The following is a 27,350-nucleotide window of genomic DNA, read 5'->3' as shown; positions in this document are numbered from 1 at the left end:
GGGGGGGGGGAAGCAGAGATGAGGTGGCCTGCTGCCTGGACCCAGCCATACCTGAAGTCAGGCGCCCAGACTATTAAATAACAAGCAAACAGATAGCTTTTGGCTTAAGTGTAGATGGATTATTAGTCCTAATTTAGCATATCTTTAGTTAATTTTCTACCCACCCCCAACATAGCAGCCACACTGAAATTACCCACAGTTCTCTGAAGATATACCATGCACCCCCACTTCCAGGCTTCTGCCCAGGGCATACCTAATACCTGGCCAATCCTACTCATCCTTTAAAACTCATCTCTGGCGTTGGTTCCTCTGGAGTACCTTCCTCAACCTCTTTTCTCTCCTGGGCCCCTAAAGCAATGGTTTCTCTAGTTTGTGTCCTAACCCATGTCCCCTGTAGACAGGGCACCTTCTGTCTCCATGTCCAGCACTGGGCCTGGCATGGAACAGGCACCAGTCAATGACTGTTTATTGAATAAATGTACTACTGGAGTAGGAAGTGGCTTAGGGTCCAGTATAACACGTGGGTGGGAGTGTGAGTGGATGAATGGGGGTCCCACATAGGAACTGGGAGCCTTGTGGATGAGGCTGAGTGCCGTCCTGCCCTCTTCCACAATCATCCTTGACCCTCACACCCCTACTACTCCCATTCTGCAGACGAGGAAACCGAGGCTCAGAAAGGAGAAACCACTGGCCCAAAGTCACACCCCTCCTCTTCATCTCACTTGTAGGTGAGGGCAGGGAAGGAAAACCCCAGGGACAGCGTGGGGGAGGGGGACTCTCCTAAGTTTATTGGATGACAGGCTGCAGGTGAGGGGGCTGACAGGAGGAGGGTGGGGGTGTAATAACTTAAAAACCGGAGGCAACAGCGGCAGCTCCTCAAGAGATCTCTGCAGAGGGGAGGGTGTGGGAGTATTTACAAGGATTTGTACAAAGTGCCCCGCACCAGCCTGGGGCAGGGAGGGGGGTCGAGCATGAGGGGCAGGGAAAGGGAAGGAATCTGCCTCTCTGATCCCCCACTCCCAGCCCCCCAAATTCTCCAGTCTTTAGGCTCAGCAACTCTGCCTGCCCCTGCCCAAGGCCTAATTCTTGAACTGTTGGGAGGAATGGAAAAGTGTCCTCAGTTTTCCTTCCTGCCTCTGCCCTGCCCCCAAAGTCTCCTCAGGTGCCCCATGGCAGGGCGAGGAGGGACAGGCCTGGCCGGCGGCTCCAGGAAGGTGCCAGCTCCCCCAGCTGAGCCCGCTCACTCTTCTCACGCTGAGCGTCCCCAGGGTACAGTAGAGGACATAGTCTTCGCCCCCAAATCCAATCCAGGGCAGCCGAGGGGACGGCAAAGGGAGAATCCCCTCCCGGACCCCCCTCCCTCCTGTAGAAGTGAAGGGGGCGAGGAAGAGGAAGAGGAGGTGACCCAGGGCCGTGGTGGCTCAGAGCTCGAGGTCGTTGGAGATGCGGGTGACGAGGGTGCGGAAGGCCAGGGCAGTGCCCGCCACACGGCGGAAGAGGACTCCCCGCAGGCCCGGCCGGGGCAGCTGGCAGACCTCCACTTCAAAGTGGGACAGGGGCTCGGGCCCGCCCGCACCCCCGTGCAGGCAGGCCAGCAGGAACGGCTGCGGCTGGCGGCAACGGCAGCGGGCGGCCGCGGTGGCCTGGCGCAGGGCTGCCATCAGGGCCTCGGGCGGCCGCGAGCTGGTCAGCTTCACACTCCAGGGGAATCGGAGCAGCCGGGGGGCGGTTTCCGTTTGATCCCAAGGTAGATGGCAACTGAGGTGGGAAGATAGTAGAGGTCACAGGTCGGACAAGAAAGAAAGGCAACCCACTGTCCCCTCTGAACCTGTCTCCTCCTTTTAACCCCACTGACAAAGTTTCAGCTGGACATACAGCTGCCCAGCTGGGAACATTTCCCAGCCTCCCCTGCAGTTGGGCATGGCCTTGTCTCCATGGGCCAGGATGCAAGGGGAAGTGACATGCGTGCACCTCCACACGCGCCACCTTCAGAGGACGCTGCCTGCCTGGCCTCTTGTGCCCCACGTCCTGTGAGCTGTACTCAACTGTGAAGATGGCGACAGGGCTCTAAGGGACAGCAGTGCAAGAACCTGGGCACCTGAATGACCTCATGGAAGAGTGGCCCTGCCAGCCTAGCCTGGCCACATGGTTTGTGTGAAGGAGAAATGTATTCCTGTCTGTATTTTGGCGTCTTTCTGCTCTAGCCGCTAGGCTTGCTTCTTAACTAATCATCCTTCTGGTGAGAACAGTCACTTTTCCCTTGGAGGACCAACCTTCCCCACTCTAGACCAGGGGTTCTCACTTAGAAGCTGTACTATCCTCCAGGGGGTACTTGGAAATTTCTGGGGGCTTTCTGATTGTCACAATGTCCTGGATGGGTACACCCATGGGCATTTACTAGGCTGTGTAAGGGGAGGACTGGGGACACTACATGTTCTGCAATGGGAAGAGGGCCCTGCACAACAAAGGGCCGTCCTGCCTCAAGTACCAAGGCCGTTCCTTTTGAGAAGCACTGCAGATCTAGTCCTTCTGGTTTAGGTGGGGCTGACTCCGCCTCTTAGTGTCAAGGCTGAGCCAGACTCAGTTCTGGCCAACAAGAGCATTCCATGTCCCTGGCCTTGTGATTGGCTCAAGGATGAGCACATGACCACATCTGACCAATCAGAGTATTCCACGCCTCTGGCCACAGGCATTGGTTAAACATGTGACCAAGTCGCAGCCAATGAGACTCAGTCCTAGGACTTTGTTGGAACTGCTGGGGCAACTCTTTATTTCCACTGGGGGGGGTCTCTAAACTGATACTGTGTCAAACTAAAGCAGGACTTGGCAAAGTACAGTGCTTCCTGCTTTTGTAAATAAAGTTTTATTGAAACTTAGCCACCCCATTTGTGTTTGTATTGAATATAATTGCTTTTGTGCTACAATCACAGAGCCGAATAAGCATGACAGACTGTCTGGCCCTCAAAGCCTAAACTATTTTCCACCTGGGGCTACATAGATAATGTTTGCTACTGGCTGACCCAGAGCTGCCGGCCACCATTCCTCATTGGATGAGAGAGGAAAGGAGGTGTAGTGTCAACAGGGGAGGGGCTGGCTACAGATAGAAGAGGCTAAAGTTAAAGAATGTCAAGAGCAGATGCTCAGGGAGCGGGTGAAAATGAGGTGCTATCGGCAGAGCAGAGAGGAAGAGGTGCTGGTAGAGAAGGGACGGTCACAGGGCATTTCGGGAAGTTGGCCTTAAAGAATCAGGTTCCATTTAAGGACCAAAGGGGAGCAGGGATAGGTGCTGAGACAAGTGGGGTCTGAGGCAGGTTAACAGGAGGGGCTGGTGTGGCAGTCAGGGGTGGGCACATACACTCACCTTGTGACCTCAGGTCCCCCGATTCTCTCAGGTTCGTCTGAGACCCTAGAGGAGGCGGGGGGCCAGAGTGTTTAATCTGAACATAGGAAGGCCCCTCCCCATCCCACTGCCTTCAAGATTCTGGGAAGCCCCTGACTTGGCCCCAGTTCCTCTCTGCTGACTGGAGCCGGGCAGGTGAGGCCTAGTCAGGGATTTAATCTCCCTTTCCATGCCCAGAATGGGAGCCCATCCTGAAATGGTTAGTGTAGGTCATAGGAAAGATACTGAAGGATTTGGAAGACAAAAGAAAGAGGAGGGTGGGCACAGACACCCACCCACATATAGAAGGGGCGACACACACACGTACCCTTTCCTCAGTCTTGGCTCCAATGACACCTCCTTCATGAGGCCTGCCCCATGTAAAACTGCACCTGCCCTTTCCCACAACCCTGACCCCCCTTCCCTGCCCTAGTTTTCTCCTTAGTATTTGTCACTACCTGACAGTCTATATATTTTACTTGTTTACTGCTGTCTGGGCCCCCTGGTAGAACGTTGGCTCTGCCTGGGAAGGGCTTGGCAAAGTACATCTTGTTCACTCTACTCCAGGGCCCAGGAGGGCGCCAGGCACACAGCAGGTGCTCAGTGAGTAATAATGGCAAACATTTATAAAGCACGTTCCAAGGCAGCACTCTAAGCTTGGTTCATATGTCACCTTACTTAGTCCACAGAGCAACCCTATGGGGAGCAACTGTTACTACCATCCCATTTCACAGAAGAGAAAAGTGAGGCCCAGAGAGGTTGAGTGACTTGCTCAAGGTCACTCAGAAGAGCTGGGGTCTAAACCTCAAGAGTCTGGTTCTGAAGGCCAGACTATGATTTATTAAATGAGTAAATGGCCCCATGTACAGACCCCCCTCCCACTCACAAAGCCCCCTCCCCCCGTGCCTGCACACACAACTCAGACATGCAGACAGGCAGGAAGAGCCAGTGAGAGTGCAGGGTGGACAGGACTTACTGATCTTGGATCCCTGGGGCAAAGAGGCGCCCGAAACGCAGCGGTTAGAGTTCTGCCGTTTAGAGGGATCGAGGGTAACCCTGTAGTGTGAGGAGGGAGTGAAGGGTGACGGAGGAGGAGGAGGAGATGTCGAGGTAAAGGAGGCAGAGTTGAGTAGAAGACAGGTTAGGCCCCATCAGCCCCACACCCCGCCCTTGTCCCCCATGTCCTGTGGGGCTCACCTTCGGGTCAGTTTGGAGGTCAGCTTGGTGAAGAGGTTGGTGGTGGGGCGGGGCCGCCCGGAGGGCAGGGGTGTGGCCTCATGGGCCAGTGTGGGAGAGGCAGGGGGCCCGTTCTGCACACCCCCGCCTCCCCCACCCCCTGCCCGCCGGTCCCGGACCTGGCCACCGTGGAAGGTGCTACGGATGGTGGAGCCCCGGGCCAGGCGGCTCCGCTCCCCTGATGGGGGAGCCAGGCTGTGACTGGAAGGGGAGGCGGGGGGCACCCGTGGGGTACCCGAGCTGTGGACAAAGAGGAACGAGTGAGGGTGGGACCCAGAGGCAGGCCACGATCCCAGTCCCTCTGATTCTTCACTCTCCTGTCTTGAGATCAGAAACTTCACCCGACCTAGAGCTCAGAGAGTGAGCTGTGCAAGCTGTGCACTGTACCGCCCCCTCCAAAGTCTTCCCCCAACGGTCCTGTCTTCAAAGTCTACCCCCTCCAAACTGCCCCCATCCCGCTCTCCTTTCTCCAAACTCAGCTACTGAATAGATTCAGACATGTTTTAAGATGAATCCTTTGCTATTTGCCACCCAAACCTCAGGAGCCAAATAAACTTTGCAATACTTTGCTATCCCGACTTCCACTATTCCAAACTTGGGAAAGGAATAGATGTGAATGTCAAGAGCACCTATATTCATTCTAACGATTTTTCAACAGGTGAAAATAAAAAGGAAGGGACCCTCTTCCTAACTCTCTCAAGATGCTGTGTGGGCAGTGGTGGCCCCACTGTCCCAGGACCCTCCTCCAGCCCCTCTAACCCTCCCAGTTCTGATAGCAGGCGCCAAGCCTCCAATCTCTATCCTTCCAGGGACCCCAGCACCAGCCTGGTCTCAAAGAGGAAACCCTGACTGTGGCAGATGCTACTACCTCTCCCCCAGAATCCATCCTTCTTGCTTTTCTATAGTCATCAACCCCCTAAGAGTATAAGCACAGCACATGGCCACCCAGCCAGAGACTACATTTCCCAGCCTCCCTTCCAGCTAGGGGTGGTCATATGGCCACGCTCTGGCCCATAGGATACAAGCAAAAATGCTTGGTACTATTTCTGGGTCTTAAAAAAAGGCTGCTTGCCCCCTACTTTCTTTCCAACCTTCCGGCTGGTTGGGAAATGGTGGCAACTGCTGCAGCGGCCTGAGACCCAGATCTGGAGCCTCCTGTTGAGACTGGCTGAATCAATCTGGGTCTTTGGAGGATTAAACCTCCATCTCATTTAAGCCGCGATACCTTGGGTTCTCTTCATTTCAGCAGCTGAGTCTAAAACCAAACTATACACTGCCTCTTGACTAGAACCAGAAGGCCCTGCAGCACAGTGCTTACAAACACAAGATTATCTAGAGTCAGTCTCGAATCTTTGCTCCTTGATTTAGCTGTGTGGCCCTGGACAGTTTACTTAACCTTCCTGTATCTCATTTTCTCAGCTGTAAAATGGAGATACCAGGATCTACCTCACAGAGTTGTTAGGGGCATTCAACCAGCTAAGGTACAGAGGCCTGGCACATGGTTCCTGCTTGATGAGTTATTATTTTTATATCCCTACAGTCCTGGTGGGCAAGGGTGTCATTATCCTGACATCCCCCTACCCGGCCCCCACTCCTAGACTTGAACTCTGACATGAACAAATTCATGCCCTGTGTATGCTCCAGCCAGTCTGCACTGGTTCCCCTCACTTGCCAGCTTTAAGAGACTGAACAGACTCGAGCAAGTAAGTTTGAAAACAAGCCAACCAGAGGATGTGGAAGCTGTGACATTCTGGGGCTTCTAAGTTCTAAAAATGGATCATTCAAGAAAAAAATCAACTCAGATTTCTAAGGCTCGTAGGCAGAGAACAGGGCAGACTGCTTCCCTGTGCTGATGACAGATTAATTAAGGGGGGAGGACTTTCAGGGGGGTCTGGGAGGGGAGGACACAAGTAGATTCTGCCAAGGGAAGGGCAGATACATACAATCCCCAGTCCCAATGGCACTCCTCTCCCCAACATCTATCCCCTTAGATCAAGGGGGATCCTGCTCACTATATCCCCCTCTCTGCCCCCCCTTCTCCAATGCCGCCCCCTCCATACCTGTTTTCTTTGCCATTTGGCAACAGAGACGGGCGCTCAGCCCCTGGGCGTTCTGTGCAAACGTAGGTGTTTCTGCGGGTCATCATGCTGGGAGGGAGGTTGTTCTGTGGGGGACATGGCCAGGAGGGGAGTGAGGGGATGGAGGGACACCCCTTAAACCCTCATTTTCACCCTCTCTGGCCTCCCTCATTATGAACAAGGCAGAGGCCTGTGTGTAAACCGATGGTTTACCCTGGGCTAAAGGAACCAAAAGCAATCCCAGCAATCCAGGTTAAGAGTCACAGGAGGCCATGGGAGCTGAGAGGAGAAAGGAAAGGGTCAGGGAAGGTTCCAGGGGAGAGCCTTGTCCACCTCTCTCCCTGTTCCACCACCCCTCGGTACAGTCCATCAAGCTTTCAAAAACATATTCATGCCACACTGTCTCTCTCCACCTGCCTGAATATTCCTCCTACCTTTCCCCTGAGTCACTCCTATGTACATCTGAGGTGTCACTTCATAATCTACCCCGACCCCCAGCCTCTGACTGAGTCAGGTACCCCCTCTGGCCTCCCCAAGGCAGACTTAATCATTCTGTATTGTCAACATCTGTTCACATATACGTCCCTATCACGCACAGAACTGTGAGCGCTCAGGACAGGAAATATCATATCAAGATTATGTCGCCTCATAATCTGTGCTGGGAAGTGAATCCTTTTTTCCTCATCTCAGGTAGTTTGTCTAAGATTGTATTTTTTATTTCAATGTTTGGAAGAATTCCACCAGTTTAGAGCCATCTGGATCTGGAATTTTCTTTATGGGAAAGTTCTAAATTATAGAGCCAATCTCTTTATAACAAGAATATAAGATTGTTCAGGTTTTCCATTTCTTTTTGTGTCAGTTTTGGTTCACTGTCTCTTTAAAGGCATTTGTCCATTTCACTCAACTTGTCAAATTTATTGGCTTAAAGTAGTTCCTACTACCTTCTTTCTTTTTATGTTACAACATAGTTCCCTTTTTTATTAGGATATTGATAATTCATGTTTACTATTTTTTTCGTAATGGGTCCACTGCTTTTCTCAATCTCTTCAAGAACCAGTCTTCAGCTTTGTTGATTTTCTCTTGTGTACATATGTTTTCCCCTTTATTGGCTTCTATTATTTCCTTCCTCCTACTTTTTTGTGGGGGCTAATTTGCTGTTCCTTTTCTAGCTTCTTAAGCTGTAGGTTTATCTGAACAAACACAATAGCTCTCAGTGGGTGCTTACTGAACCAGACGCTGTGTGAAGTACTTTATGTACAAGATTCTCATCTCATAATGACCTAAGTTTTTTTAATGAGCTCATTTCATAGGGTGTTTTGAAGCTCACAGAGGTAAAGTTATTTGCTCAAGGACACACAGCTCATCAATATAATTCAAACTTTGGTCTACATGGCTTCAGACTCCTGATCACTTTCCTATAACCTGATTCCACCCTTGTCTCCCAATGCTGAGTGTATTTTGGTTCCCTCAGCCTGCACCATGCCATTCTAAGGAGCTGCAGAGGCAGGACAAATCAAATGCTACACCCCTCAGACTCATCTGCAGCTCAGGTTCTGGACAGGAATGGGTTCTATATTCATGAAGATCTGGAAGGTGGGAATGGGGTTGTGGCCGCCTTCCCCTCCCCTCTGACTTCCGCTCACACAGGCCAGGTCACGAGGGTCTCTGCTTCAGCAGGGGCCCAACGTCCATTCTCTAGACCTCTGGGTGTCAAGAGGCCCTCTGGTCAAGGATGAAGTTCTTGAGTCTTGCGTTGCAGCCATGGCCGTGTGTTCTTGAATTCAATAGTGCTAGAGGTAGCCTCCGAGGTGGCAGCTCCTTTGGTGGGTCTGGTCTGCTGTGACAAGGTGTCATTCCTATAGGTCTAGTCTTTTGCCTGCTCCTCCAGCCCTTCCTACAATTTTGAAAGCACCACACCTAATTCCCTGTATTAAACCCTTCCTGACCAAAGCATATTGTTTGCTACTTTCCAACACTGAATGCTAATTTACACACTAGCATCAAGGATGAGATCAAACAAAACGAATCTCAACAAATGTCTGTGGAATGAATGAATGAATGAATGAACAGATGTAACAAAGAGTCCTGTGTGGTGGTCTAGGGAACAGGATGAGAAATGCCGGGGTCTGAAAAAATGTGATCCCAGTGGCACCTGCAGGCATCTGCAGGTCACACCCGTGCCCTGTCCCCCAGCCCCAGCCACTCACAGGGGTGCTCGTGCTGTCCTTCCGCCGCTCTGGGATCTCTGCCTTGTTGGGGTTGTGGGCACTGCTGACCATCGGGCTGGAGGGGGGCAGCCCTCGGCTCCCGCTGCCTGCGGCACTGCAGCTCGCCTTTCGGCTTGGCAGGCGCTCCTCCTTCAGCTCCGCCTCCCCGGTGCTGGTTGGGCTGCGCTTAGGGTGCAGGGGTGCCGGGGACGGGCCGCCTGGTGGAGGGAGGGGACAGTTAGAGCTGGCATCACCTGGAAAAGCCAGAACCTACTCTGGGTGATCCTGGGAACCTTGGAATTGCCGCGTAGGCCACAATCTCTGTGTAGGCCTCTGACAGTATCTGTCAAAAGGACACACACACAAAATGACATGCACATATGTGACACCATGCACGTGCAGGAAGGTTATGCACAGCATCATTCTTTTCTTTTAAGGCCCAAAGACTGGGAACAGACTAAATGCCTCCTAATGGGGACAGCTAAATAAGTGCCGATACTTCCGCATGATGGAATACTACGCAGCTGCTGAGAACGGGCAAGCTCTTCACGTAAAGAGTGAGTGATCCTCAAGGCAGACTGCGACCCGGCCAGTGTCATCTGTGACCAAGAGGTCTGCCAGTTGATTCCGGGTCAGGACACATGCTCAGGCTGCCGGTTTGATCCCCGGGAGGGGGTGTGCAGGAGGCAGCCAACCGATGTTTCTCCTTTTCTCTCCCTCTACCTTCCTCTCTTTCTAAAAATCAGTAAAAGAAAATCTTTAAAAAATTTAAAAAAACACACAACAAAAGGGGTAGGGGAAAAGGAGACCCAGGGGAGGGGAATGGCTTGACCACACAATTCCTGCTCAGGCTGGGCTAAGCTTCCTGACACTCCTCTCCCCATGCGAGGGCTGTCCCAGAGCGAAGAGCTTCACCCCTGGGGGGGAAGAAGAGCTGGACTATAACGCAGAGTTGGAGACCATCTTAGTCGTCCCTCAAACCGTTAAACATACAGTTACCATGTGACCCAGCAATTCCACTCCTAGGTGTATGCCCATGAGAAATGAAAACACATCCACGCAAAAAACTGTACATGTTCATAGCCACATTACTCATAATCGCCAAAAGGTGGAAACAGTCCAAATGTTCATCTGCTGATGAATGGACAAAAAAAATGTGATCTATCCATGCAATGGACTAATATCTGGCAATTAAAGGAATGTGGCACTAATACATGCTACAACACAGAAGAACCTTGAAAACATAATCCTAAGGGAAAGAAGCCAGACCCAAAGGCCACATATTGTACAATTCCACTTACACAAAATGTCCAGAGTAAGGAAATCTGTACAGAATATGACAGGTTAACTGTCAGGGGCTCAGGGGTAGAGAGGAGTGGGGATTGGAGCTTGACCGCTAAGGGTTGTGCAGTTCCTTTTTGGGCTAATGAAAATGTTCTAAAATTGGTTGTGGTGATGGACACACAACTCTGTGAATATACTAACACCACTGAATTGTACACTCTGAATGGGTGAATTATATAGTATGTGAATTACATCTTAATAAAGTTGTTAAAAAATAGTGGAGAGGAATTAACATTTGATAAGGGTGCAGGTAAGAGACCTCTCAGAAGTTCCCATGCCTGACCTGTGGTGGTAGTGTCTATTTTCTGCAGGGGATGGATGAGGTATCTTTCAGTTACAGAACGTGGGGTACAATTAGGTGTCTGCTCAGTCCTTTCCACTAGTAAGGAAGGGGGGTTCCCATCATTTCAGTGAGGAAGAGACACCAGAGGGCAAGCTCTCAGCAGCTACTTTGTACAACGTGTCCTCCTGTTGTTCCAATCACAGTGGATTAATCCCAGCGGGACCCTGATGTTAGAGCTCTATCCCTGACAAGTGGACTGAGATTTCCGGGTACTACTTGAGCTGGTCTCTAAAACCAACATGTAAGGAACTGAGAGACTGGGGTAAAGATAAGGTGAGATAAGAGAGAAAGGAAAAAACAAATGGGAACAGAGGAAGCAAGACACAGACAGTGTCTGCTCTGGATCTGGCTGCTTTTCCAGTTTCTGACCCTTCCCCTGAGACTGGCTGTGCACTCCTGCCTGCAAGTTCCATGCAACGTTCCTGCATCTTTATAAGCAAGTCCTCTCTTCTGTATAATTGGCTCGAGCAGGTTTCTGTTGCTTGTTAGCCAGAGAACCGGGACAGCACATGTGGGTTGGGGCCATACTCACAGAAGTCACTATGCCTGCGCTGGCGGTGGTAGGTGGAGGAGGAACTCCGTTGCCCTTTGCTGTGGCTGGTGCCTTTGCTGGAGCTTGTTCCATTGGTGGTGTCGCTGGGCGCCCGCACCCTTGCCAGGGCCAGCGCTGGAGCGCCCCGGTCCCCACCCTCCTACAGGAGGACGACAGACAGCCTCAGCCCCATGTTCCCTCTGCCCCAGAAGTCCCTCCACCCCAGAAATCGCGCATCCCAAACACCCCTAGCACCTTCTGACCTCAGTCTTCCTGCCCAGCAGGAGGTAGGTGGCGGTCACTTCATTGTACTTCTGGCTGGTCAAGGCCTCTTTGATTTCTTCCCGCGTGTAGCCCATACCCACCATCACCTCTGGGAGGGGACATGGAGAGAAGGTTCAGTCTCCCCAAACCCCTCCTTTCCACATTAGCAATGCCTGCTCTTTGGCCTGTCCAGTACCCATTCCCCCTTCTGCCAGGAGGACCCTGATCTTCCCTGGTAGAACATTCCTTTCCTGCTCAGATCACTTAGTTGATTCCTGCCTTCTCCAGGCCCCAAGGGCAGGCACATAATGGGGGTCTGGCCAATCAGAGCCTCCATTCCCAGGGCCAAACTGACTGCTTCAGGGGTAGCCAACGGGCACCAGCCTAGTGCTTTAGTGGAACATTAGGGAGTGGCTCTCTCCCTGATGAGGTGGCCAGGCCACTAGGATATGCTGTTGCCAGCTTGCTCCTGGGGGGGGGGAGGGGGCGCCTGCCTGGGAAAAAAGCCACCACTTGGAGGCTCCTTACAACTGTCTCTGAGCACCTGGATCCAGCTGTGTCTGAAGGTTGACCTACCCTGGCCTTTTCAGTTATGTGAATAACTTACCACTATTACAGTAAGCCATATTAAATTGCTGGTATTGACAATTTTTAAGCATATGGCAATTTCATATGGTTCAACCTCTTATTATTATTATCTGGTTTAAGCCAGAATGGCTTGGGTTTTCTGTTACTTGCAACCAGGAAAGTCCTGATTAAGTCAGCTACCTCTGATGGTGGCCTCCATTTCCTCAGCTGTAGAAAGCAGGGTTACTACATGGTCCTTAAGGGGCTCTTCCAGGGTTGATGCTTTAGGGGTCAAGTGTTCGAAGGGTCTGGGCTGGAGGGACTGGGACCAAACGATTGGAGGGTGAGGCACATACCAAGATGGGGGCTTTCCCCCAACATGGAGATCACCAATGACTTGTGCCTAAGCTCTCTGCAAGTAATCTGTGATATCCTTTTGTGTTTCAATAGTCAAACCTAACACACATCAGCCCTTATTACATGCCTAATATAAAGTGGTGTATGTAGGTTAACTCATTTAATATTCATAACAATCCTGTAAGATAGGTTCCATGAATATGCCATTTTACAGATGAAGAGACAGACGCACTGCTAATGGAAGCCACCTGCCCAGGGTCACACAGCTAGAAAGTGGCAGCACAGGGACTGGAGCCTAGACTTCTCGGCCCTCCCTAACTACCTTGCAAACGTCTCTGATGCACTAACCAAAGTGGTGAGTGCTGGAAAGCTCCTACCCCTGGCTCTGAGGAGCTAGAGCACCCGTCCCCCTGACCCTCACCAATTCGCTTGGTGTCCCCGAAGTCCTCCTCCGGCTCCGTGTATGGCTTCAACTCCTCACCCTCATAGCCAATATTGATCCATTTGTCTTTCATGATTTGCTGCAGGAATGGGAGGACAGGGAAGGGGGGAGGACAGATGTCAGGAGAAGCCAGGAAAAACACAGCTTCCTACCCCCAAGGCCTAACACCCAGAATTGAGGGCTTCCTGAGAGCTAGCACCTCCTTGCCCCAGCCTCCCACCCCGTTGGAGCTTCCAGATGCCACCCTTCCACCCCCGTATCATCTGGGTCCCCAACACCCTGTAATCATCCCAGAAGCTCATTAGCTAATTACTGGCGTGGTGGGAAGTGGGTGAGGCTGTTGGGTGGGGGGGTAGCGTCAGGATGGGTCCGGACGCCTTTTCCTAAGCTGCCTGGCTCCCCACACCTTCCAGCAGAGGACCATGGGCAGGTGGGTAGGGGAGAGGACAGATGCAGGACAAGAAGCCTGCAACAGGAGGGGTGTGGGCCGGGGCTCACCTCGAGAGTACAGCGTTTAGCTGGGTTCAGCACCAAAAATCTCCGCAGGATGCTCTCACAGTCCGTTGACATGTAGAAAGGGACCCGGTACTTCCCTCTGAGGACTCGCTCCCGCAGCTCCTGAGGGGATGGGGTTACTGGGGGGGGGGGTCTACCCCACCTCCCCACCCACCACACACACACACACACACACACACACTCTCATTTCTGTCCCAAACCCCGGACAGAAGTGACAGGAGCCTGGAGTCCCAGCGCTGAATGAGGTAGGTGAAACCACACCACTCTCTCCTGACCTTAGTTGCCCATCCGTAAAATGGGAATATTGCGGTAAACGCGATTTTCAAAAATACATATACCAGTTTAAAGCCATATCACTTCTCACTTGGAGGAAATCTCACAGAGAAAGTGAATTAGCCTCTGGGCCTCAGTCTCCTTATCTGTAAACAGGAATCCCAGCACCCACCCCATGGGCCAGAGTGAGAGTTTACAGAAGTGCGTGCCTAGGATACATAACAGGCCCGGAGCAAGCACTATTTATATGCTGACCTTTTAGAAAAAAATTTTAAATTTATTTACTTATTGATTTTAGAGAGAAAGGAAGAGAGAAGCATTGATTTGCTGCTCCACTTATTTATGCATCATTGGGTTGATTCTTGTATGTGTCCTAACCGGGGATCAAACCCACAGCCCTGGCATATGCTCTAACCAGCTGAGGTACCTGGCCAGGGCTATGCTCACCTTTTTTTTTCCCCAGGGTCTCGTATGAGGAGCCCTGCCAAGGCTGCTCAGGAGCAAATAAATTCTATGCTCCATGGCATGGACCAGGGAGAGCCCCTTCCATCCTGAATAAAGAACTGAGGGATGCCCAGCTGGGTGTGGCTCAGCAGCTGAGCATCGACCTAGGATCCAGGAGATTGTGGTTTGATTCCCTGTCAGGGCACATGCCTAGGCTGTGGGCTCGATCTCCAGTCGGGGGTGTGCAGGAGGCAGCTGATCAGTGACTCTCATCATTAGTGTTTCTATCTCTCTCTCCTTCTCATTTCCTTTCTCTGAGATCAATAAAGGCATTAAAAAAAAAAAAAAAAAAAAACTGAAGGAGAGAGAAAAGGGAGTGAGCGAGGAAAGGGGTTTCTTGGGGTGAGGCCATCTGCCAGGGACTGGGCTGGAAGAGGCGTGTGCCTGGGCAGCCTCCTGGGTCTGCAGATCGTTATAGCCCAGAGGGTCGTGAATATTTCATAATCCTGAGTATTGTTTTCAGGGCACTTGCCCTGTGCCACAGTATGCTAAGTGCTTTCCACACGTTACATCCGTGTTTGCGAAGCAGGGTCATGACACCCAATTTCCAGATGAGGAAACTGAGGCCTGGAGAGGTTGTCACTTGCCATGGGATTGTACAGCCAGAACATGGCAGGGTCTGGGTTCTAGCCCAGATAGCCAGGCTCTGGAGCCCATGCTATGTAACCACTGCAACATACCACCTGTCACAGCATGGCCAGAGGCAGCCATTGGGCCACTGCCACCACCACCAGAGCTGCCCCGAATGTGATGCCCTGACCAGATGCCAGGTTCCGGTGAAGGGCTTTATACACCCAGTGTGGCTGTAAGTGGACACCTACAGGTGGAGGAACTGAGGTTCAGAAAGGGATGAGTCCAAGGTCCTTCAGCAAGGAAATGACAGAGCCAGGACCTGTCCCCTGCTGTCTCCAGCTATGTGTTTCCTTTGCCAAGCAAGGAGGTAGCCAGGGCCCTGGCCAGGTAGCTCAGTTGGTTGGAGCATCATCTCCATATACCAAGGCTGTGGGTTCAGTTCCCGGGCAGGGCACATATAAGACTCAACCAATGATCATAAGTAAATGGAACAACAAACCCCCTCCCTTCCTCTCTAAAATCAATAAATTTAAAAATAAAAGTAAAAAAGGGAAGTGACAAGGGCCTGGGGCAAGTGAGGTTTTAACAAAGGCCTGGGGCAGGTGACACACTGGCCTGGTCCCTTGAAAAGGTCTCTTGGCTTCATGCCTGGGGCTCAGAAAGATTATTGTGTGATAGCAAACACTTCCCTGCCACATCTCAGCCAGTCCTTGGATCGCTACAAGGTTGGTACCTTACGGTCCTCACTGAACAGAGGGGACACTGAAGCTCAGAGTGCCGGCTGCTCAGCCAAGACCACTGTAAGGAAGGGTCTCCCTCCTCATCACCACACAGGTCTCTGTCTGATGGCCTGTCCTCAGCAAGGACTTCCCTGACCTCCTGACCACTCCTCATGGGCCACGTCCAGAAGGGCTGGGCACTTCTGCTGTGGAATCCGCACCCGGATCCCACTGTGAGGACACACCGAGCGACCCACTGAGGGAGGTTCTGCAAGGCAACTGGCCTGAACGCAACATCACGCCATGTCATGAAGGACAAAGAAAGGCGGATGATCCAGATGAAAGGAGAGTAAAGTGATAGGACAAGTGAAGGCCACGCAGGAGCTGAGTGGATGCTGGAGCAGGAAAGAGCTACCAAGGATGCTCTTGGGACGCCCAGTGAAATCTGAGCATGGACCCGGGCGGGGGTTAGAGGGCAGGACGCACGGTCGCTGGATTTCCTGAGCGTGAAGGTGGATGGGAAAATGCCCCGGTCTCAGGAGATACCTGCTGTATGTCACCTTTTAGGGATAAAGGACATCGTGTCTGCAACTAACTCCCAAACGTTCCATCAATAATGACAATGACAACAATATTCCATGAGCATATACAGACATGACAAATGTGGCCAAATGCTAGCTACTGGCGCGTCTCCTGAAATTTGTTCTAGCCCTGCAACTTTTCTGTAGATTGGCCATGTTTCAGAATAAAAAGTTCAAAGAGGAAAGAAAACCACAGCACTAAAACTCACCCCACAATTCCCCGCAGCACTGGCCAGCGTCTGAAATAATATATTGTGCTTATTTATTTGGTTTTCGGCCTGGCTCTGTTGCTGGAATGTCGGTGCAGGAAGGCAGGATTTTTTTATTTTAAGTGCACAATTCAGTGGCTTTTAGCATATTCTGAGTTGTGCAACCATCGCCACAATCAATTTTAGACCGTTTCATCAACCCAAAAGAAACCCTGCTCTCCGACTTCCCCATCCCCCCTAGACTGAGGCAAACAGTCATCTGCTTCCTGTTTCAATGAGTTTGCCTGTTCTGGACATTTCCTAAGAGTAGAATCGCACAACGCACGGCCTTTTACGACTGGCTTTTCCCACTCAGTGTGTTTTCGAGGACGGCCCATGGTGAGGCATGTGAGGGCAGGGGCTTCTGCATCTCTTGTTCACAGAGTATCTGCAAAACCTACTAAAACAGCCAGACCCATGGATGCTGGGCAATAAAATCGTACTGAGTGAGCTGGGAATTGAATCCCAGCCCGCCAGCTGCAGAGCTCATACCCTGGGCCCCAACACAGCAGGTCCACTTGGGCTGGCCGCAAGTGTCCTGCCTGACCCTCATCTTGCCCTATGACCTCAGGCCAGCCCCGCCCCTCTGCTCAGGAGCTGTGCTGGGGCCGAGGCGCAGGGAGCTCTTCCCCAGGAGAGTAAGACGCCCAAGCCAGCCCCACGCAGCACCTTGAGGTTGTGCCCATCGAAGGGCAGGGAGCCGCTGACGAGGGTGTACAGGATGACGCCCAGGCTCCAGATGTCCACTTCCGGCCCATCGTACTTCTTGCCCTGGAACAGCTCTGGGGCGGCATATGGGGGGCTCCCGCAGAACGTGTCCAGCTTCGAGCCCAGCGTGAACTCGTTGCTGAAGCCAAAGTCAGCAATCTTGATGTTGGCCTCGGCGTCCAGCAAGAGGTTCTCAGCCTGGGAGGGAGGGAGGGAGGGAGGGAGGGAGGGAGGGAGGGAGGGAGGGAGGGAGGAGGCAGAGTGTGGACGTGTGCAGTGGACAGGAGCACAAGCCTGGAGCTGGCCCACTGGACTGACTGTGGCTCAGGCCCTTACTCCCCGTGTGACCCTGGGCAGTGACAGTTCCCTTTGTGGCATCTGAAGTTCCATAGTCCAGCCCCAACCTCACATCTGGGTTGGTCCCAGCAGTTGGCTAACCAGATCCTGAAATCCCTTTTTTAGCCACTTCCAGGACCCTCCACCAGGGGGCATGCAGCTTCCAGCTGATCTTCATAATTATTGTTACCCTCAAGGGGCACCTTAGAGGTGCTCTCTCAGAGAGTGGAGAGGGCAGCAGAGAGTCAGAGCAGTGGGGGGGCAGGGGGAGGGGTTTACAAACTTCAGCCATTTGACGGTGGGATTTTATGTTTTTTGAATCTAATAATAATTTTAAAAACTGGGCTTGTATTTTGTACATCTTTTTTCATTTCACTTTTATTATACTTTACAGAAGTACCTGTCCACACCCGACAGGGAATTGAAAACACTTAAAAAAACCTGGTCCCTCACTGAAGAACTTGAGAAGCACTTCCATAAAGCACAGGGTCTGGCACATAGTAGGTGCTCAAGAAATCACAAGCAAAACAACTTCATTCAAGCCAGACAAATGTTCCTCTCTCTGGTCTAAGGCGAGAAGTCCTGAGATGTGAGGTTGTCTCCAGTGGGATGTGTGGAATGGAGACTTGGGACATGAAGCTACTCTAGGGAACTGCCCCTGCTCAGCCACTGAGTCCCTTCCCCGCTGGGCGTTAGCCTTGAGGGTTCTTGCTCAAGGTCCTTCTCAAGTCTTAAGATGCCTGGGAGACTCAGACCCTGGAGGCGGGGTGACTCTGGGGCTCTAAAATCTCAAAAGGTTCCTGAATGTTCTGAGAGACACCAAGGCTCTGGAGGCTCTGAGAGTGACGAACTCTATCGTGCCCCAGTGTCCTTGTCCAGTACACATGTAACCGTCGGGGCTGTTCTAGGACACTTTGTTTCTTCCTCTTTGTTCGCTCCTCCTGTCCCCAGCCCTGACTTGCTCCCCCACCTGCTGGCCTTGCTTTTGCCACAGAAGGCTTAGCTGGGAAAGCCAAGGGGACCCGGGCGCTGAGGGAGGAGCATGCGGAGAAAAGGGTACAGATGAACCCTGGGGGACCAGAGGTGGGCTGAGCTGGGAGCTCACAGTGGGGGGAGACAGGGAACTCACCTTCAGGTCCCTGTGTACAATGTTTTTCTGGTGACAGTAGTGCACAGCCGATACAATCTAGGGGGAGGGGAGGGAGGGTCAGTTACTTGTGGCTCCCAAACCTCTCAACCTCCCTCAGAGACCCTGTGAGCCCACGCACAACCGAGCCCCTGGACCCCAGGCCTCCCCTAGGCACAGACCGAGATGCTGGGGCCTCACACCCCGATTCGGTCACGGCAGGAAATGCTGTGGGACCTACACAGACACACACCTCCACTTGGACACCCAGGCACCCTCACAACCAGATCAGGACATACTCCCAGCTTTCACATCTGGACACATGCATAAGAATGTCGCATACCTGTAGATGGACCCGTGGTCCCAACATGCCAGGGCTGAGGCCCCCCACACCCTTGACAGCTGCGTCAGAGCCACTGGAGAGTCATGGGCTAACACCTTACTCAGATCCCTATACCCATGAAACCTCACACCTGCTGAACGCTTAGCTACCAGGCACCCTCACATCTGTCCCCTTTCCCACATTCGGGCAGCCGCACACCTGCATGTCTTTTTCTCAGCACCTGGGCATCCTCACACCACATGCCCTCATACACACACCTCAATGCCACATACCCGGACAGCGACACACCTTATGCACCTGGACATCCTTGCACCACACACTCCAGTTCACCAGCCTATACACCCACACCTGGCCCCCTCCTGCCCTCTCACACACCTGTGCATCCTCCCCTATTTCCCACACATCTTTGAATCCACACTCCTACACTCACACCTGGGCACTCAGGCAGCCCCAGTCTTCTTAGCCACACTCCTACACGCTGGGCACAGCCTCGCACCCATATACCCGGCACCTGTACACCCGGCACCTCCCTGCCTGCCTCTCACCCATGAACTGGGCACCTGCACACCGACATCTGGATATCCTCACACCGGGGCATCTGCACACCCGTGGACACCCAACTCCCTGCCCCCCACGCAGACTTAAGCCACGCCTCCCCGGTCATTGGACTATCAGACCCACGCCCAGCAATCAGACTCGGTCTCCAGGGACCCAGGGATCCCACCCCGCCCCGCCCACAGCTGCAACCCCAACCTGTCGAAACTTGGCTCGAGCTTCCTTCTCCTTCATGCGGCCGTGCGACACGAGGTAGTCAAATACTTCTCCTGCAGGGCAGAGGCCAAGGGGGTGAGGGTGGGGTGCGTGGGGGTGGGACACAGGGCGCGGGGCGGGGCGGGCCTCACCAGCACTTGCATATTCCATCACCAGGTACAGCGTCTTCTCGGTCTCGATCACCTCGAAGAGCTTCACTGCAATGGCCAGGGCGAGGGTTATGCAGGAACAGACACCCTCCCCCCGACTCGGTAACTATGTGGATGTGCTGAACCATGACACCCCTTACTCAAGAACACTCAATGGCTCCCTACTAATGGCAAGATTTTCCACTCCTCAGTCCCACTGCACAACCTTTTCTATCTTCTCTCTCACAAGAATGTCAGCTCGGCTCCATGAGGCCAGGGATTCGTGCCTGTCTTCTACACCATTGTGTCCCCAGCATCTGGCACGTAACGGCCACTCAATAAATATTAACAAAGAATGAATAAATGGTGCGACTATATCTGGGCCAGGCCAAATACTGCTTCTCTTGGTAAAGAGCCCTGTCTCTCCTTTGCCTGATGATAATAACAATGGTTGCTACTGATGACAATAATCAGACCTGCTCCCACAGCTTAACTCTGAACCAAGTGTCTTGCATGCAGGATCTTATCCAATCCTCACGATGACCTTGATGAAGGCCCTCTTATCACCCCCACTGCAGAGGAGGAAACTGATGCTCAAAGAGGTTAAGTGACTTGGCCAAGGTCACAGAGCCAGTGAGCAGAGATACTGCTATGAGAAAACATCTAACTATTATAACTGCCAGTTCTCCCATGCCCCTGACTCTCCCCTTTCCCAAGTGCCCTGGTGGGCAGCCTCTGAGCCCACTCCCTTCCCCTCCTCACCGATGTTGGGGTGGTTTAGACCCTTCATAATACGAACTTCTCGGAACAGCTGGAAGAAAGAAAGAAAGATGAGGGTGGGTATGAGGACCCTCTTCCCAACCTTACCCCCATGCTTCTCCCCCTCCCTGGGCCTCACCTTCTGCAGGCTGCTGGGGTTCAGCTGGGTTTTGTCAATGATCTTGATGGCAACCTGGAGGTGAAAGAAGGCGGGGAAGGTCAAGGTAACTCAGCTCAGATCACCTGGGATGTTCTTCCTTTCCCCCTCTCACAGAAAACCCTCAACTTGGGCCATTCCTAGTGGATGGGGATCTGGGCCTCAGGACGTTTGCACATGCTCTTCCCACCGTGTCCAGTGCTACCCTTACTTTTATTTAAAATATATATATATTCCCTGCTCTGCAGTGGGGCCTTGGTGGGGTTGCTCCAGGGGTCTGTGTATGTGAGGGTGACCGAGACCTTGAGGGGGTCCTCTGTGAGGGTACTTCAGACCATTCATCCACCACATTTTTGTTTTAAGTGCACAAACTGCAGAACAATAAATAATAATTGTAGCTAACATTTACTGATTAGTCACATGTGCCAAGCCCCAGTCCACGTGCATTATAAACAATAACTCTTCCAATCTTTACAATACTCCAATGAGTGCTAGAATTTCCCCCAATTTACAAATGGGGAAACTGAGGAACAGGGCCATTCATTACTTGGCCAAAGTTATGTGGCCAGTAAGTTTGTGGGCTGGGATCTGAACTTATGCAGCCTGATGGAGTCTACCTCTTAAACACAAAACCTAAAAATATTTATGTATACAGTTTTAAAAGAACTTTGAGGTAGTCATCAAGGCGAGGGGGATCAGAATGTTATTAAACTTTCCTTATATTTATCTTGTAGTTAAGATTTTATTTTGAATTACACTTGGGTAGAGCACCATAAGTTTTGCCATAGTGAGAAGCCCTTAAGTCTTAATCCAGCTTTAAGTCCGTAGTTTTTACAAAGGTTTTGAGGCTACCCCCAGATCCACTGGGTTAGAAGTCTTCCCCTGGGAGGCTCAGTTCCCTCAGAAGCCGGTCCTCTCAGAAATCCCTGGAATCACAGTCAAGATCCACATACAGGAAACGATGTGTTCTCTGTGGGGGACAGGGTCCCTTGGCTTTCCTCACATTCTTACGAGTGGGTTTTTAATTTTGTCAGGCACTCTATATGCCAATACTGAGACGATCATATGGTTTCTCTCCTTGAATCTGTGCATGTGGTGAAATATATGAATAAATTGTGAATCTGCAAAGAACTATGCATCACATGGCTCCCTCTGATTTTCGTATCTCCATTCACACCTAAGACCAGCCCATACATTTCTTTCTTAGCTGCTTTTGAGGTCATTGTCCAACTAGCACTGAACAACAGCTGGGCAGTGGAATCTCTTTCTTTAGTCTCTGAAGTACTGGCATAAAGGGGGAGTGGTTGGTAGAATTTGCCCATAAACCATTGGGGCCCAGTGTCTTTCGTGTATACAGCATAGACAGTTTAAGGGCAGGAGAGGTTCATCCAAGGCAGGAGAAATCATTCCCGTCATTTGTTCTAAAAATGAAGGCGGTGCAGAGGAGTCACGAACCCACCCACCACCTAGAGGCGTCAGATCTAGGTTCTACCGTCTGATTGGGCCCTTTCTGCAATGATGTTGCCATACTCAGGACACATGCCCGCTCTGGAAGGGGAGGTGGGGAGGGTGTAATTAAGAATGCGAATGAACTCTGTGTTCCCCTCAGGATCACTGGAAGATTTACTGGAACCATTAAAATGGGGAGGTGGCCTAGGTTTAGGCACAAAAGCCACACAAATTCTTAGAAACACAACACGTGGCTCTGCCTGTGATTTGAGATTTCCCGACAATTGCAGGGATGTCTGACATTGGCTCTCTTCTCCTAGTTGGGTTGTTCTGGAAAAATCTAAGATGCTCTGATCTGTCCTAGAGAGTGGCAGGGACTTACCTGAGGTCACCAAGGAAAAGGAGGGTCAAGCCCACTGCGCCCCACCACCCACAAAATGCCGGTGTTGCAGGATTTGGCCTCGAGCCGCAGCCATCCCCTCGCTCACCTCCCGGCCGGTGAGGATGTGCCGGGCCAGCTTGACTTTGGCAAAGTTGCCCTTCCCGATGGTCCTCAGCAGGCGGTAGTTGCCCACATGGGGCTGCTCCTCCGGACACGAGGCGATGGAGTTGCGGCAACGGGCGCCCAGTGAGCGGCTAGACCAGGAGGGCCCCTTGTCCGAGGAGCGGCCACTGCCCAAGGTGCCATGCTGGGTGGGGGAGACGGAGCGTGACTGGTGGGCAGCGCCCATCCTGTCCCGCCTCCAGTGGAACCAGCGCTGGGGCAGTCAACTCCAGCCACAGCCACTTTTCAAGCCCAGGCCACGGAGAAGCAAGATGCCTTTGGGTCTCCCTCTACAAAAAGATGCCTCCAAGGACAAAGAGGCTGGGCCCCTGCCAACTCTGCAGCATCCAGGTCCCCAGACATCAGACCTCTTCTTTATCCATCCCTGTAGTCAATCTACCCCCAACTTCCTTTGCTAATTACTGGGACGTCCATCAGCTTTATAATATTTTATGCTACAGCCCTCCCTCAACCCCAATCAACGTTGACTCAACCTGGTCTCAACACTGCACCCCAACCCTCACTGCCTCCAACATCCTATTTTCTCTATCACTGTCTCCATTCTCAACGCCCAAATTCTATTCCAAACCCAAATGTCAATTATTTTATTCCCAGTTTAGTGACCCTAACAATCTCTTCTGATCTCAAATTCAACTCCAAACAGAGTCCCCAACTGTCTTTTGTTTTGTCCTGACATCATTCTAGCACCACTGTTACATTCCTTGAAGATATTCCTGCTCCCTCGATCACCCCCATCCCCCACGAAACACTGTGGCTCCATTTGAGCCCTGGTCCGCTGTCTTCCCCACCATTGTGCCTATCTGTCCCCGAAATTCTGTTCCTGCTGCCCTGTCTCTCTCCCCTGCAGGTCACCTGCCTGCTCCAGGCTGCCCCGTCCTGATTGTGAGCCCCCAGGGACTGGGCCTCCCTTTCAGGGCTGGGCCCCAGGCAGCCACAGGCCCCAGCTAAGCCGACTCTGCTCAGACCCTGTGCCCTGCTCAGAAAGCTGAGGAAGAGAGGAGGACAGGTAGTTGGCCAGGTGAGGGCCCTGTGTTGCTCCTTGCAGGGAATCTGCCAGGCCACTTAACAGCAATGATGACCAATATTTAATGAGTGCTAGCCATTAATGCATCTTCATCCCTACGTTACACGTGGGGAAACTGAGGCCCAGAGCCGGGATCTGAGCAGCGACAGTTTCCCCAGGTTTGATGTTCTCCAGCACCACGCCATGTGTCTCACACTGCTACGCTGTCCTTATTAAGCAGCTTTTACTAGGGCCCTGTCCTGGGCCAACACACACCTCATCTACATTAATTCCCAGAGCCCATGACACGGCCCCCTGCATCCTCCTATTCCAGAGGAGAAACTGAGGCTTGGGGAGAGAAGGTGCCTTGTCAAGGTCATACAAGGAGTAGAAATATAATGCTCCCCACACAGTGCAGAAAGAACCACCCCTGCTGAAGCCCTGGCCTCCAATGTGGATCCAATTATGATCTGCATTCTCCAGATGGGGACCCCAAGGCTGAGGCAGGGTCAATACTTTGCCCAAGGTCACAGGGCAGGTGGAACAGGGGGCCTGGGATTCAAACCTGGGCCTGCAGACTCCTGGGTGCTGATCTCTTTCCCACATCCCACTGGCTGCTCACAACCCCAGGCCTCCTCCAGGGGAAGGGAAGTGGAGATCCTGGCTGATAAGGCCCCTGATCCCCACTGAGATAACAGCTTGAAGAAGAATCCCCATCAGGTGGCACCAGGGGAGCCAACTGGGTGTGGGCTGGCACCCCACTGAAGGCAGTGTGGCTGAGGGACCCCTGCAAGGGGCAGCTGGGGCAGTGGGTGACAAAGCCCCCAGGGGCCGGGGGCGGGAGCTAAAATTGGCTGGCACCACCAGCTGGCCCAGCTCCCTCCCGCCGGCTGGCGCCCCAACACTGGGCCTGTTGCTAGGGAACCTCCAGAGAGGCTGGGGGTGGGGGGCCTGGAACTTGGGGTGAGGTAGCATGACCCCACATGGCTGTCAACATGGTAACCAGGTGGCAGGAGAGGGGGCTGCAACCTCAGATTCCAGATGGAGAGGTGACCCAGCCAGGACACTAGAGTTGGGAGGAGAGGAGAGAAGGGGATTAGACTTCCCCAAATCCCCCCTCCCATGCACAAATCTGAATAACAAAAAGAGAAAGTGCTTATATGAGTCCCATTTCACAGACAAGTAAACTGAGGTTCAGAGAGGTCACTTGCCTGAGGTCACACAGCTAGGGAGGGATAGAAACTAGATTTGAACCCACCCTTATCAGAATAATCAAAGTAACAATAATAATAATAGTGGTTATAATATGCCTGACCCTCTGCATCTCACTCACATAATCTCCTTGGCTCCTTAAAACATCCCTAACAGGGAGGTACTGTTAACAACCCCACACAGAGATAAAGAGAGGCTCAGCCCTGGGTAGTTCAGTTGGTTACAATGTTGTCCCGATACACCAAGGTTTCGAGTTTGATCCCCAGTCAGGGTACATACTAGAAGCAACCAATGAATGGCTGGGACAAATCAATGTTTCTCTCTATCTCAAATCAATAAATAAAAATTTAAAACAGAAGAAACTGAGGCTCTGAGCAGGGAGTGGATCTGTAAGCTCAGGCAACAACTATGACAGCCCTGGGCTGAGAATCCACGGCCATCTGACTCATATCCACAGCCACAATAGTGTGAACACGTGCAGAGCGCGTCCTGCGTGCCAGGCTTCACCCGTCTCATCCCAAGTAATCCTCAGGGACTCAAGTGATCATCCCTATTTCCCAGGGCAGGCAACTAAGTGTCAGAGAGGGAGAACCAGTAGTCTGAGGACACAGTGCAAACCGGCTGGCAGAGCCAGCATTTGTACCAAGGCCTGTGGGCTCCCTGGCACTTTTTATAGTGACTAGGGGTGGGGTGGGGGTGGGGGATGAAGGGGTATCTCATCAGAGACTCCAAATCAGAGTCTGGCCTACGGTATGATGGGTGGCAGTGGTGGTAGTGATCTCTGTGAGGGAGGGTCCTGCAAGATGAAAGAGGAGAGATAAATCTCTCTGGTGGGGAGCAGGGACCTAGCAGAAGGCCTGGGGGAAAGAGACAAACATCCCAGCTGGGGAGAGTCTGGCATTGGTTGGTGGGAGGGCCTTTACAAACACTGAAAGCAATCAGAAACCAGGGAAATGGGGAGTGGGAGTATCCCCAGGATTGTCCTGGGCTGTAGTATAAGGATGGGGGGCCTGGGGATGACAGGAAAGGTCCAAGCCATGGGGCAATGGAAGTCAGGGGCCAAGGATCCCTGGGCCAGGGGCCTAGGTCTTGAGAAAACTCCTAGAATTAAAGAAGGGGTCTTGTAGGAGCAGCCCTTGGAACCATAGCAAGGTCTGGGGCCTACAAGTCCTGGGAAAGGGGCTTCCCGGGCAAGGGGCAGCCCAAAGAATAAAGGCTGAGCCTGTGGGGGCAAAGGGGCTAGAAACTTGGGAAGAAAAAAGGCTTCCAGAAGACAACAGAAGAGTCCTGAGCGCCAGGGCAAGTCCAGAGGCTTGGAGTCCAGGAGTCTTCTGGAAGGAGGATCTGGGGTCAGGCTGTGAGCTGGGGAAGACCTCTGAAGCTGAGAAGGGGGCTTCCCTGGGAGGCCAGACCCCCTGCCAGGAAGAGGGAGGCCCTGAGGCAGGAAAAAGGATAGAGGCCTGGAGATCTAGGGGAAGAGAGGGTGTCCCGCAGGAAGGGCCTGGACAAAAGTGGGGATCACGGGGTTGGGGGCTTGCCTGAAGCTGAGGAGTTGACACAGAGAGGATGAGGCCTGGAGTCAGACTGGTTCAGGGCCTAGAAATCCAGGACTGGGCTGGGGGCCTGGAAGTTGGAGGCCAAGGCTTCCTGGGAGAGGAAGAGACCAGAGAGGGTCCAGGAGCACCTGGGAGGACCTCGGGTGCTGGGAATGCAGGGAACAGGATTGCTTGGAAGATGGGGCCCAGGCCTGGGAGTAGAGAGACCTTGAACAAGCTGGAAAGGGCCCTGGGCCCAGGAAAGGTGGAAACCTGCTTCCTGTGAGGGGGTGCCCACAGGAGCCAGGAAAGGCGGAGAGCTGGGAAGGAGAGGAGGGGGGCTCCTGGGGAGCCCGGCACCCAGATCCGGCCGGAAAGGACGGGGCCAGAGGCAGGACTGGGCCCGGCCTTCCTGCGAGAGGGCCAGGGCTGGGCCTCGGGGTCAGCAGCCCTGCAAATCCGGGAGGGGGCCGATGGTCGGAGGAGGGGGCCCGAAGGGGAAGGGGCTTAGGAACACACGGGAGAAGGGAGGGGCTCCTGGAAGGCAGGGGAGGGGGCTTCCTGGAGGAAAGAGACCCCAGCGGAAGCGGTCTGCAGGGGGACGAGAGAGGGGTCCCGAGAGAGGGGCGCCCCCAGGGGTCGGGCTGGGCTGGGGAGTGGGGGAGGGTCCAAAGTCCCGTAAGTCCAGGCGGGGGTCGCGGGTGGCGAGCCGGGCAGGGCCCGGAAATGAGGGCAAAGGCCAGCGCGGCGAGGGGCACAGCAGGGCGAGGGGTTCGGCGGCCCAACCTGGCCGGGGCTCCCCCAGGGGCCGGGCCCTACTCACCGTGTCCGAGTTCCGATCGCTGCCCGGGGCCAGCGCCGTCCGCGAAGACATTTTCTCCGGGTCCCGGGGGACTGGGCGGCCGGGTGGGGGGGGCAGGGGTGCCGGGGTCCCCTCTTCCCCTCCCCCCCCGCCGGCTTGAGGACGCGAGCTCAAAAGCTGGGTGCCGTGAACACCCGGGTTCACGCCGCCGGAGAGGGGTCAGGGACGGCGAAGGAAGGAGACGCTGAGGGTCCTAGTGGCCCCGCGCAGCGGGGGCCCAGGGCGCCATGGGG

At 53.1% G+C, this 27,350-nt stretch overlaps 1 protein-coding gene across 3 annotated transcripts; it reads right to left on the bottom strand.

Moving 5' to 3' along the window:
- Nucleotides 1-97: 97 nt before the first annotated feature.
- Nucleotides 98-27,343, bottom strand: MARK4 (microtubule affinity regulating kinase 4). 3 transcript variants are annotated; one of them, XM_087826768.1, is made up of 18 exons: nucleotides 27,079-27,343; nucleotides 22,429-22,629; nucleotides 20,474-20,527; nucleotides 20,338-20,386; nucleotides 19,579-19,644; nucleotides 19,430-19,500; nucleotides 18,337-18,393; nucleotides 16,833-17,069; nucleotides 13,248-13,367; nucleotides 12,729-12,828; nucleotides 11,383-11,492; nucleotides 11,120-11,279; nucleotides 8,901-9,118; nucleotides 6,676-6,779; nucleotides 4,577-4,855; nucleotides 4,356-4,435; nucleotides 3,362-3,406; nucleotides 1,608-1,758 (listed from the first exon to the last, which is right to left on the bottom strand). In XM_087826768.1, the coding sequence occupies exons 1-18, from the start codon at nucleotides 27,127-27,129 to the stop codon at nucleotides 1,694-1,696; spliced, it is 2,067 nt and encodes a 688-aa protein (XP_087682894.1). In that variant the 5' UTR covers nucleotides 27,130-27,343; the 3' UTR covers nucleotides 1,608-1,693. The 3 variants fall into 3 exon arrangements, with proteins under 3 accessions (XP_087682893.1, XP_087682892.1, XP_087682894.1); XM_087826767.1 differs by lacking the exon at nucleotides 4,356-4,435 and having other exon boundaries at nucleotides 98-1,758; XM_087826766.1 differs by lacking the exon at nucleotides 4,356-4,435 and having other exon boundaries at nucleotides 98-1,758; nucleotides 20,338-20,527.
- Nucleotides 27,344-27,350: the final 7 nt, after the last annotated feature.

This window comes from Miniopterus natalensis, chromosome 18 (genome assembly GCF_054644295.1).
Source record: "Miniopterus natalensis isolate mMinNat1 chromosome 18, mMinNat1.hap1, whole genome shotgun sequence".
Taxonomy (NCBI): Eukaryota; Metazoa; Chordata; class Mammalia; order Chiroptera; family Miniopteridae; genus Miniopterus; species Miniopterus natalensis.
This window is presented reverse-complemented; position numbering and strand designations above follow the sequence as displayed.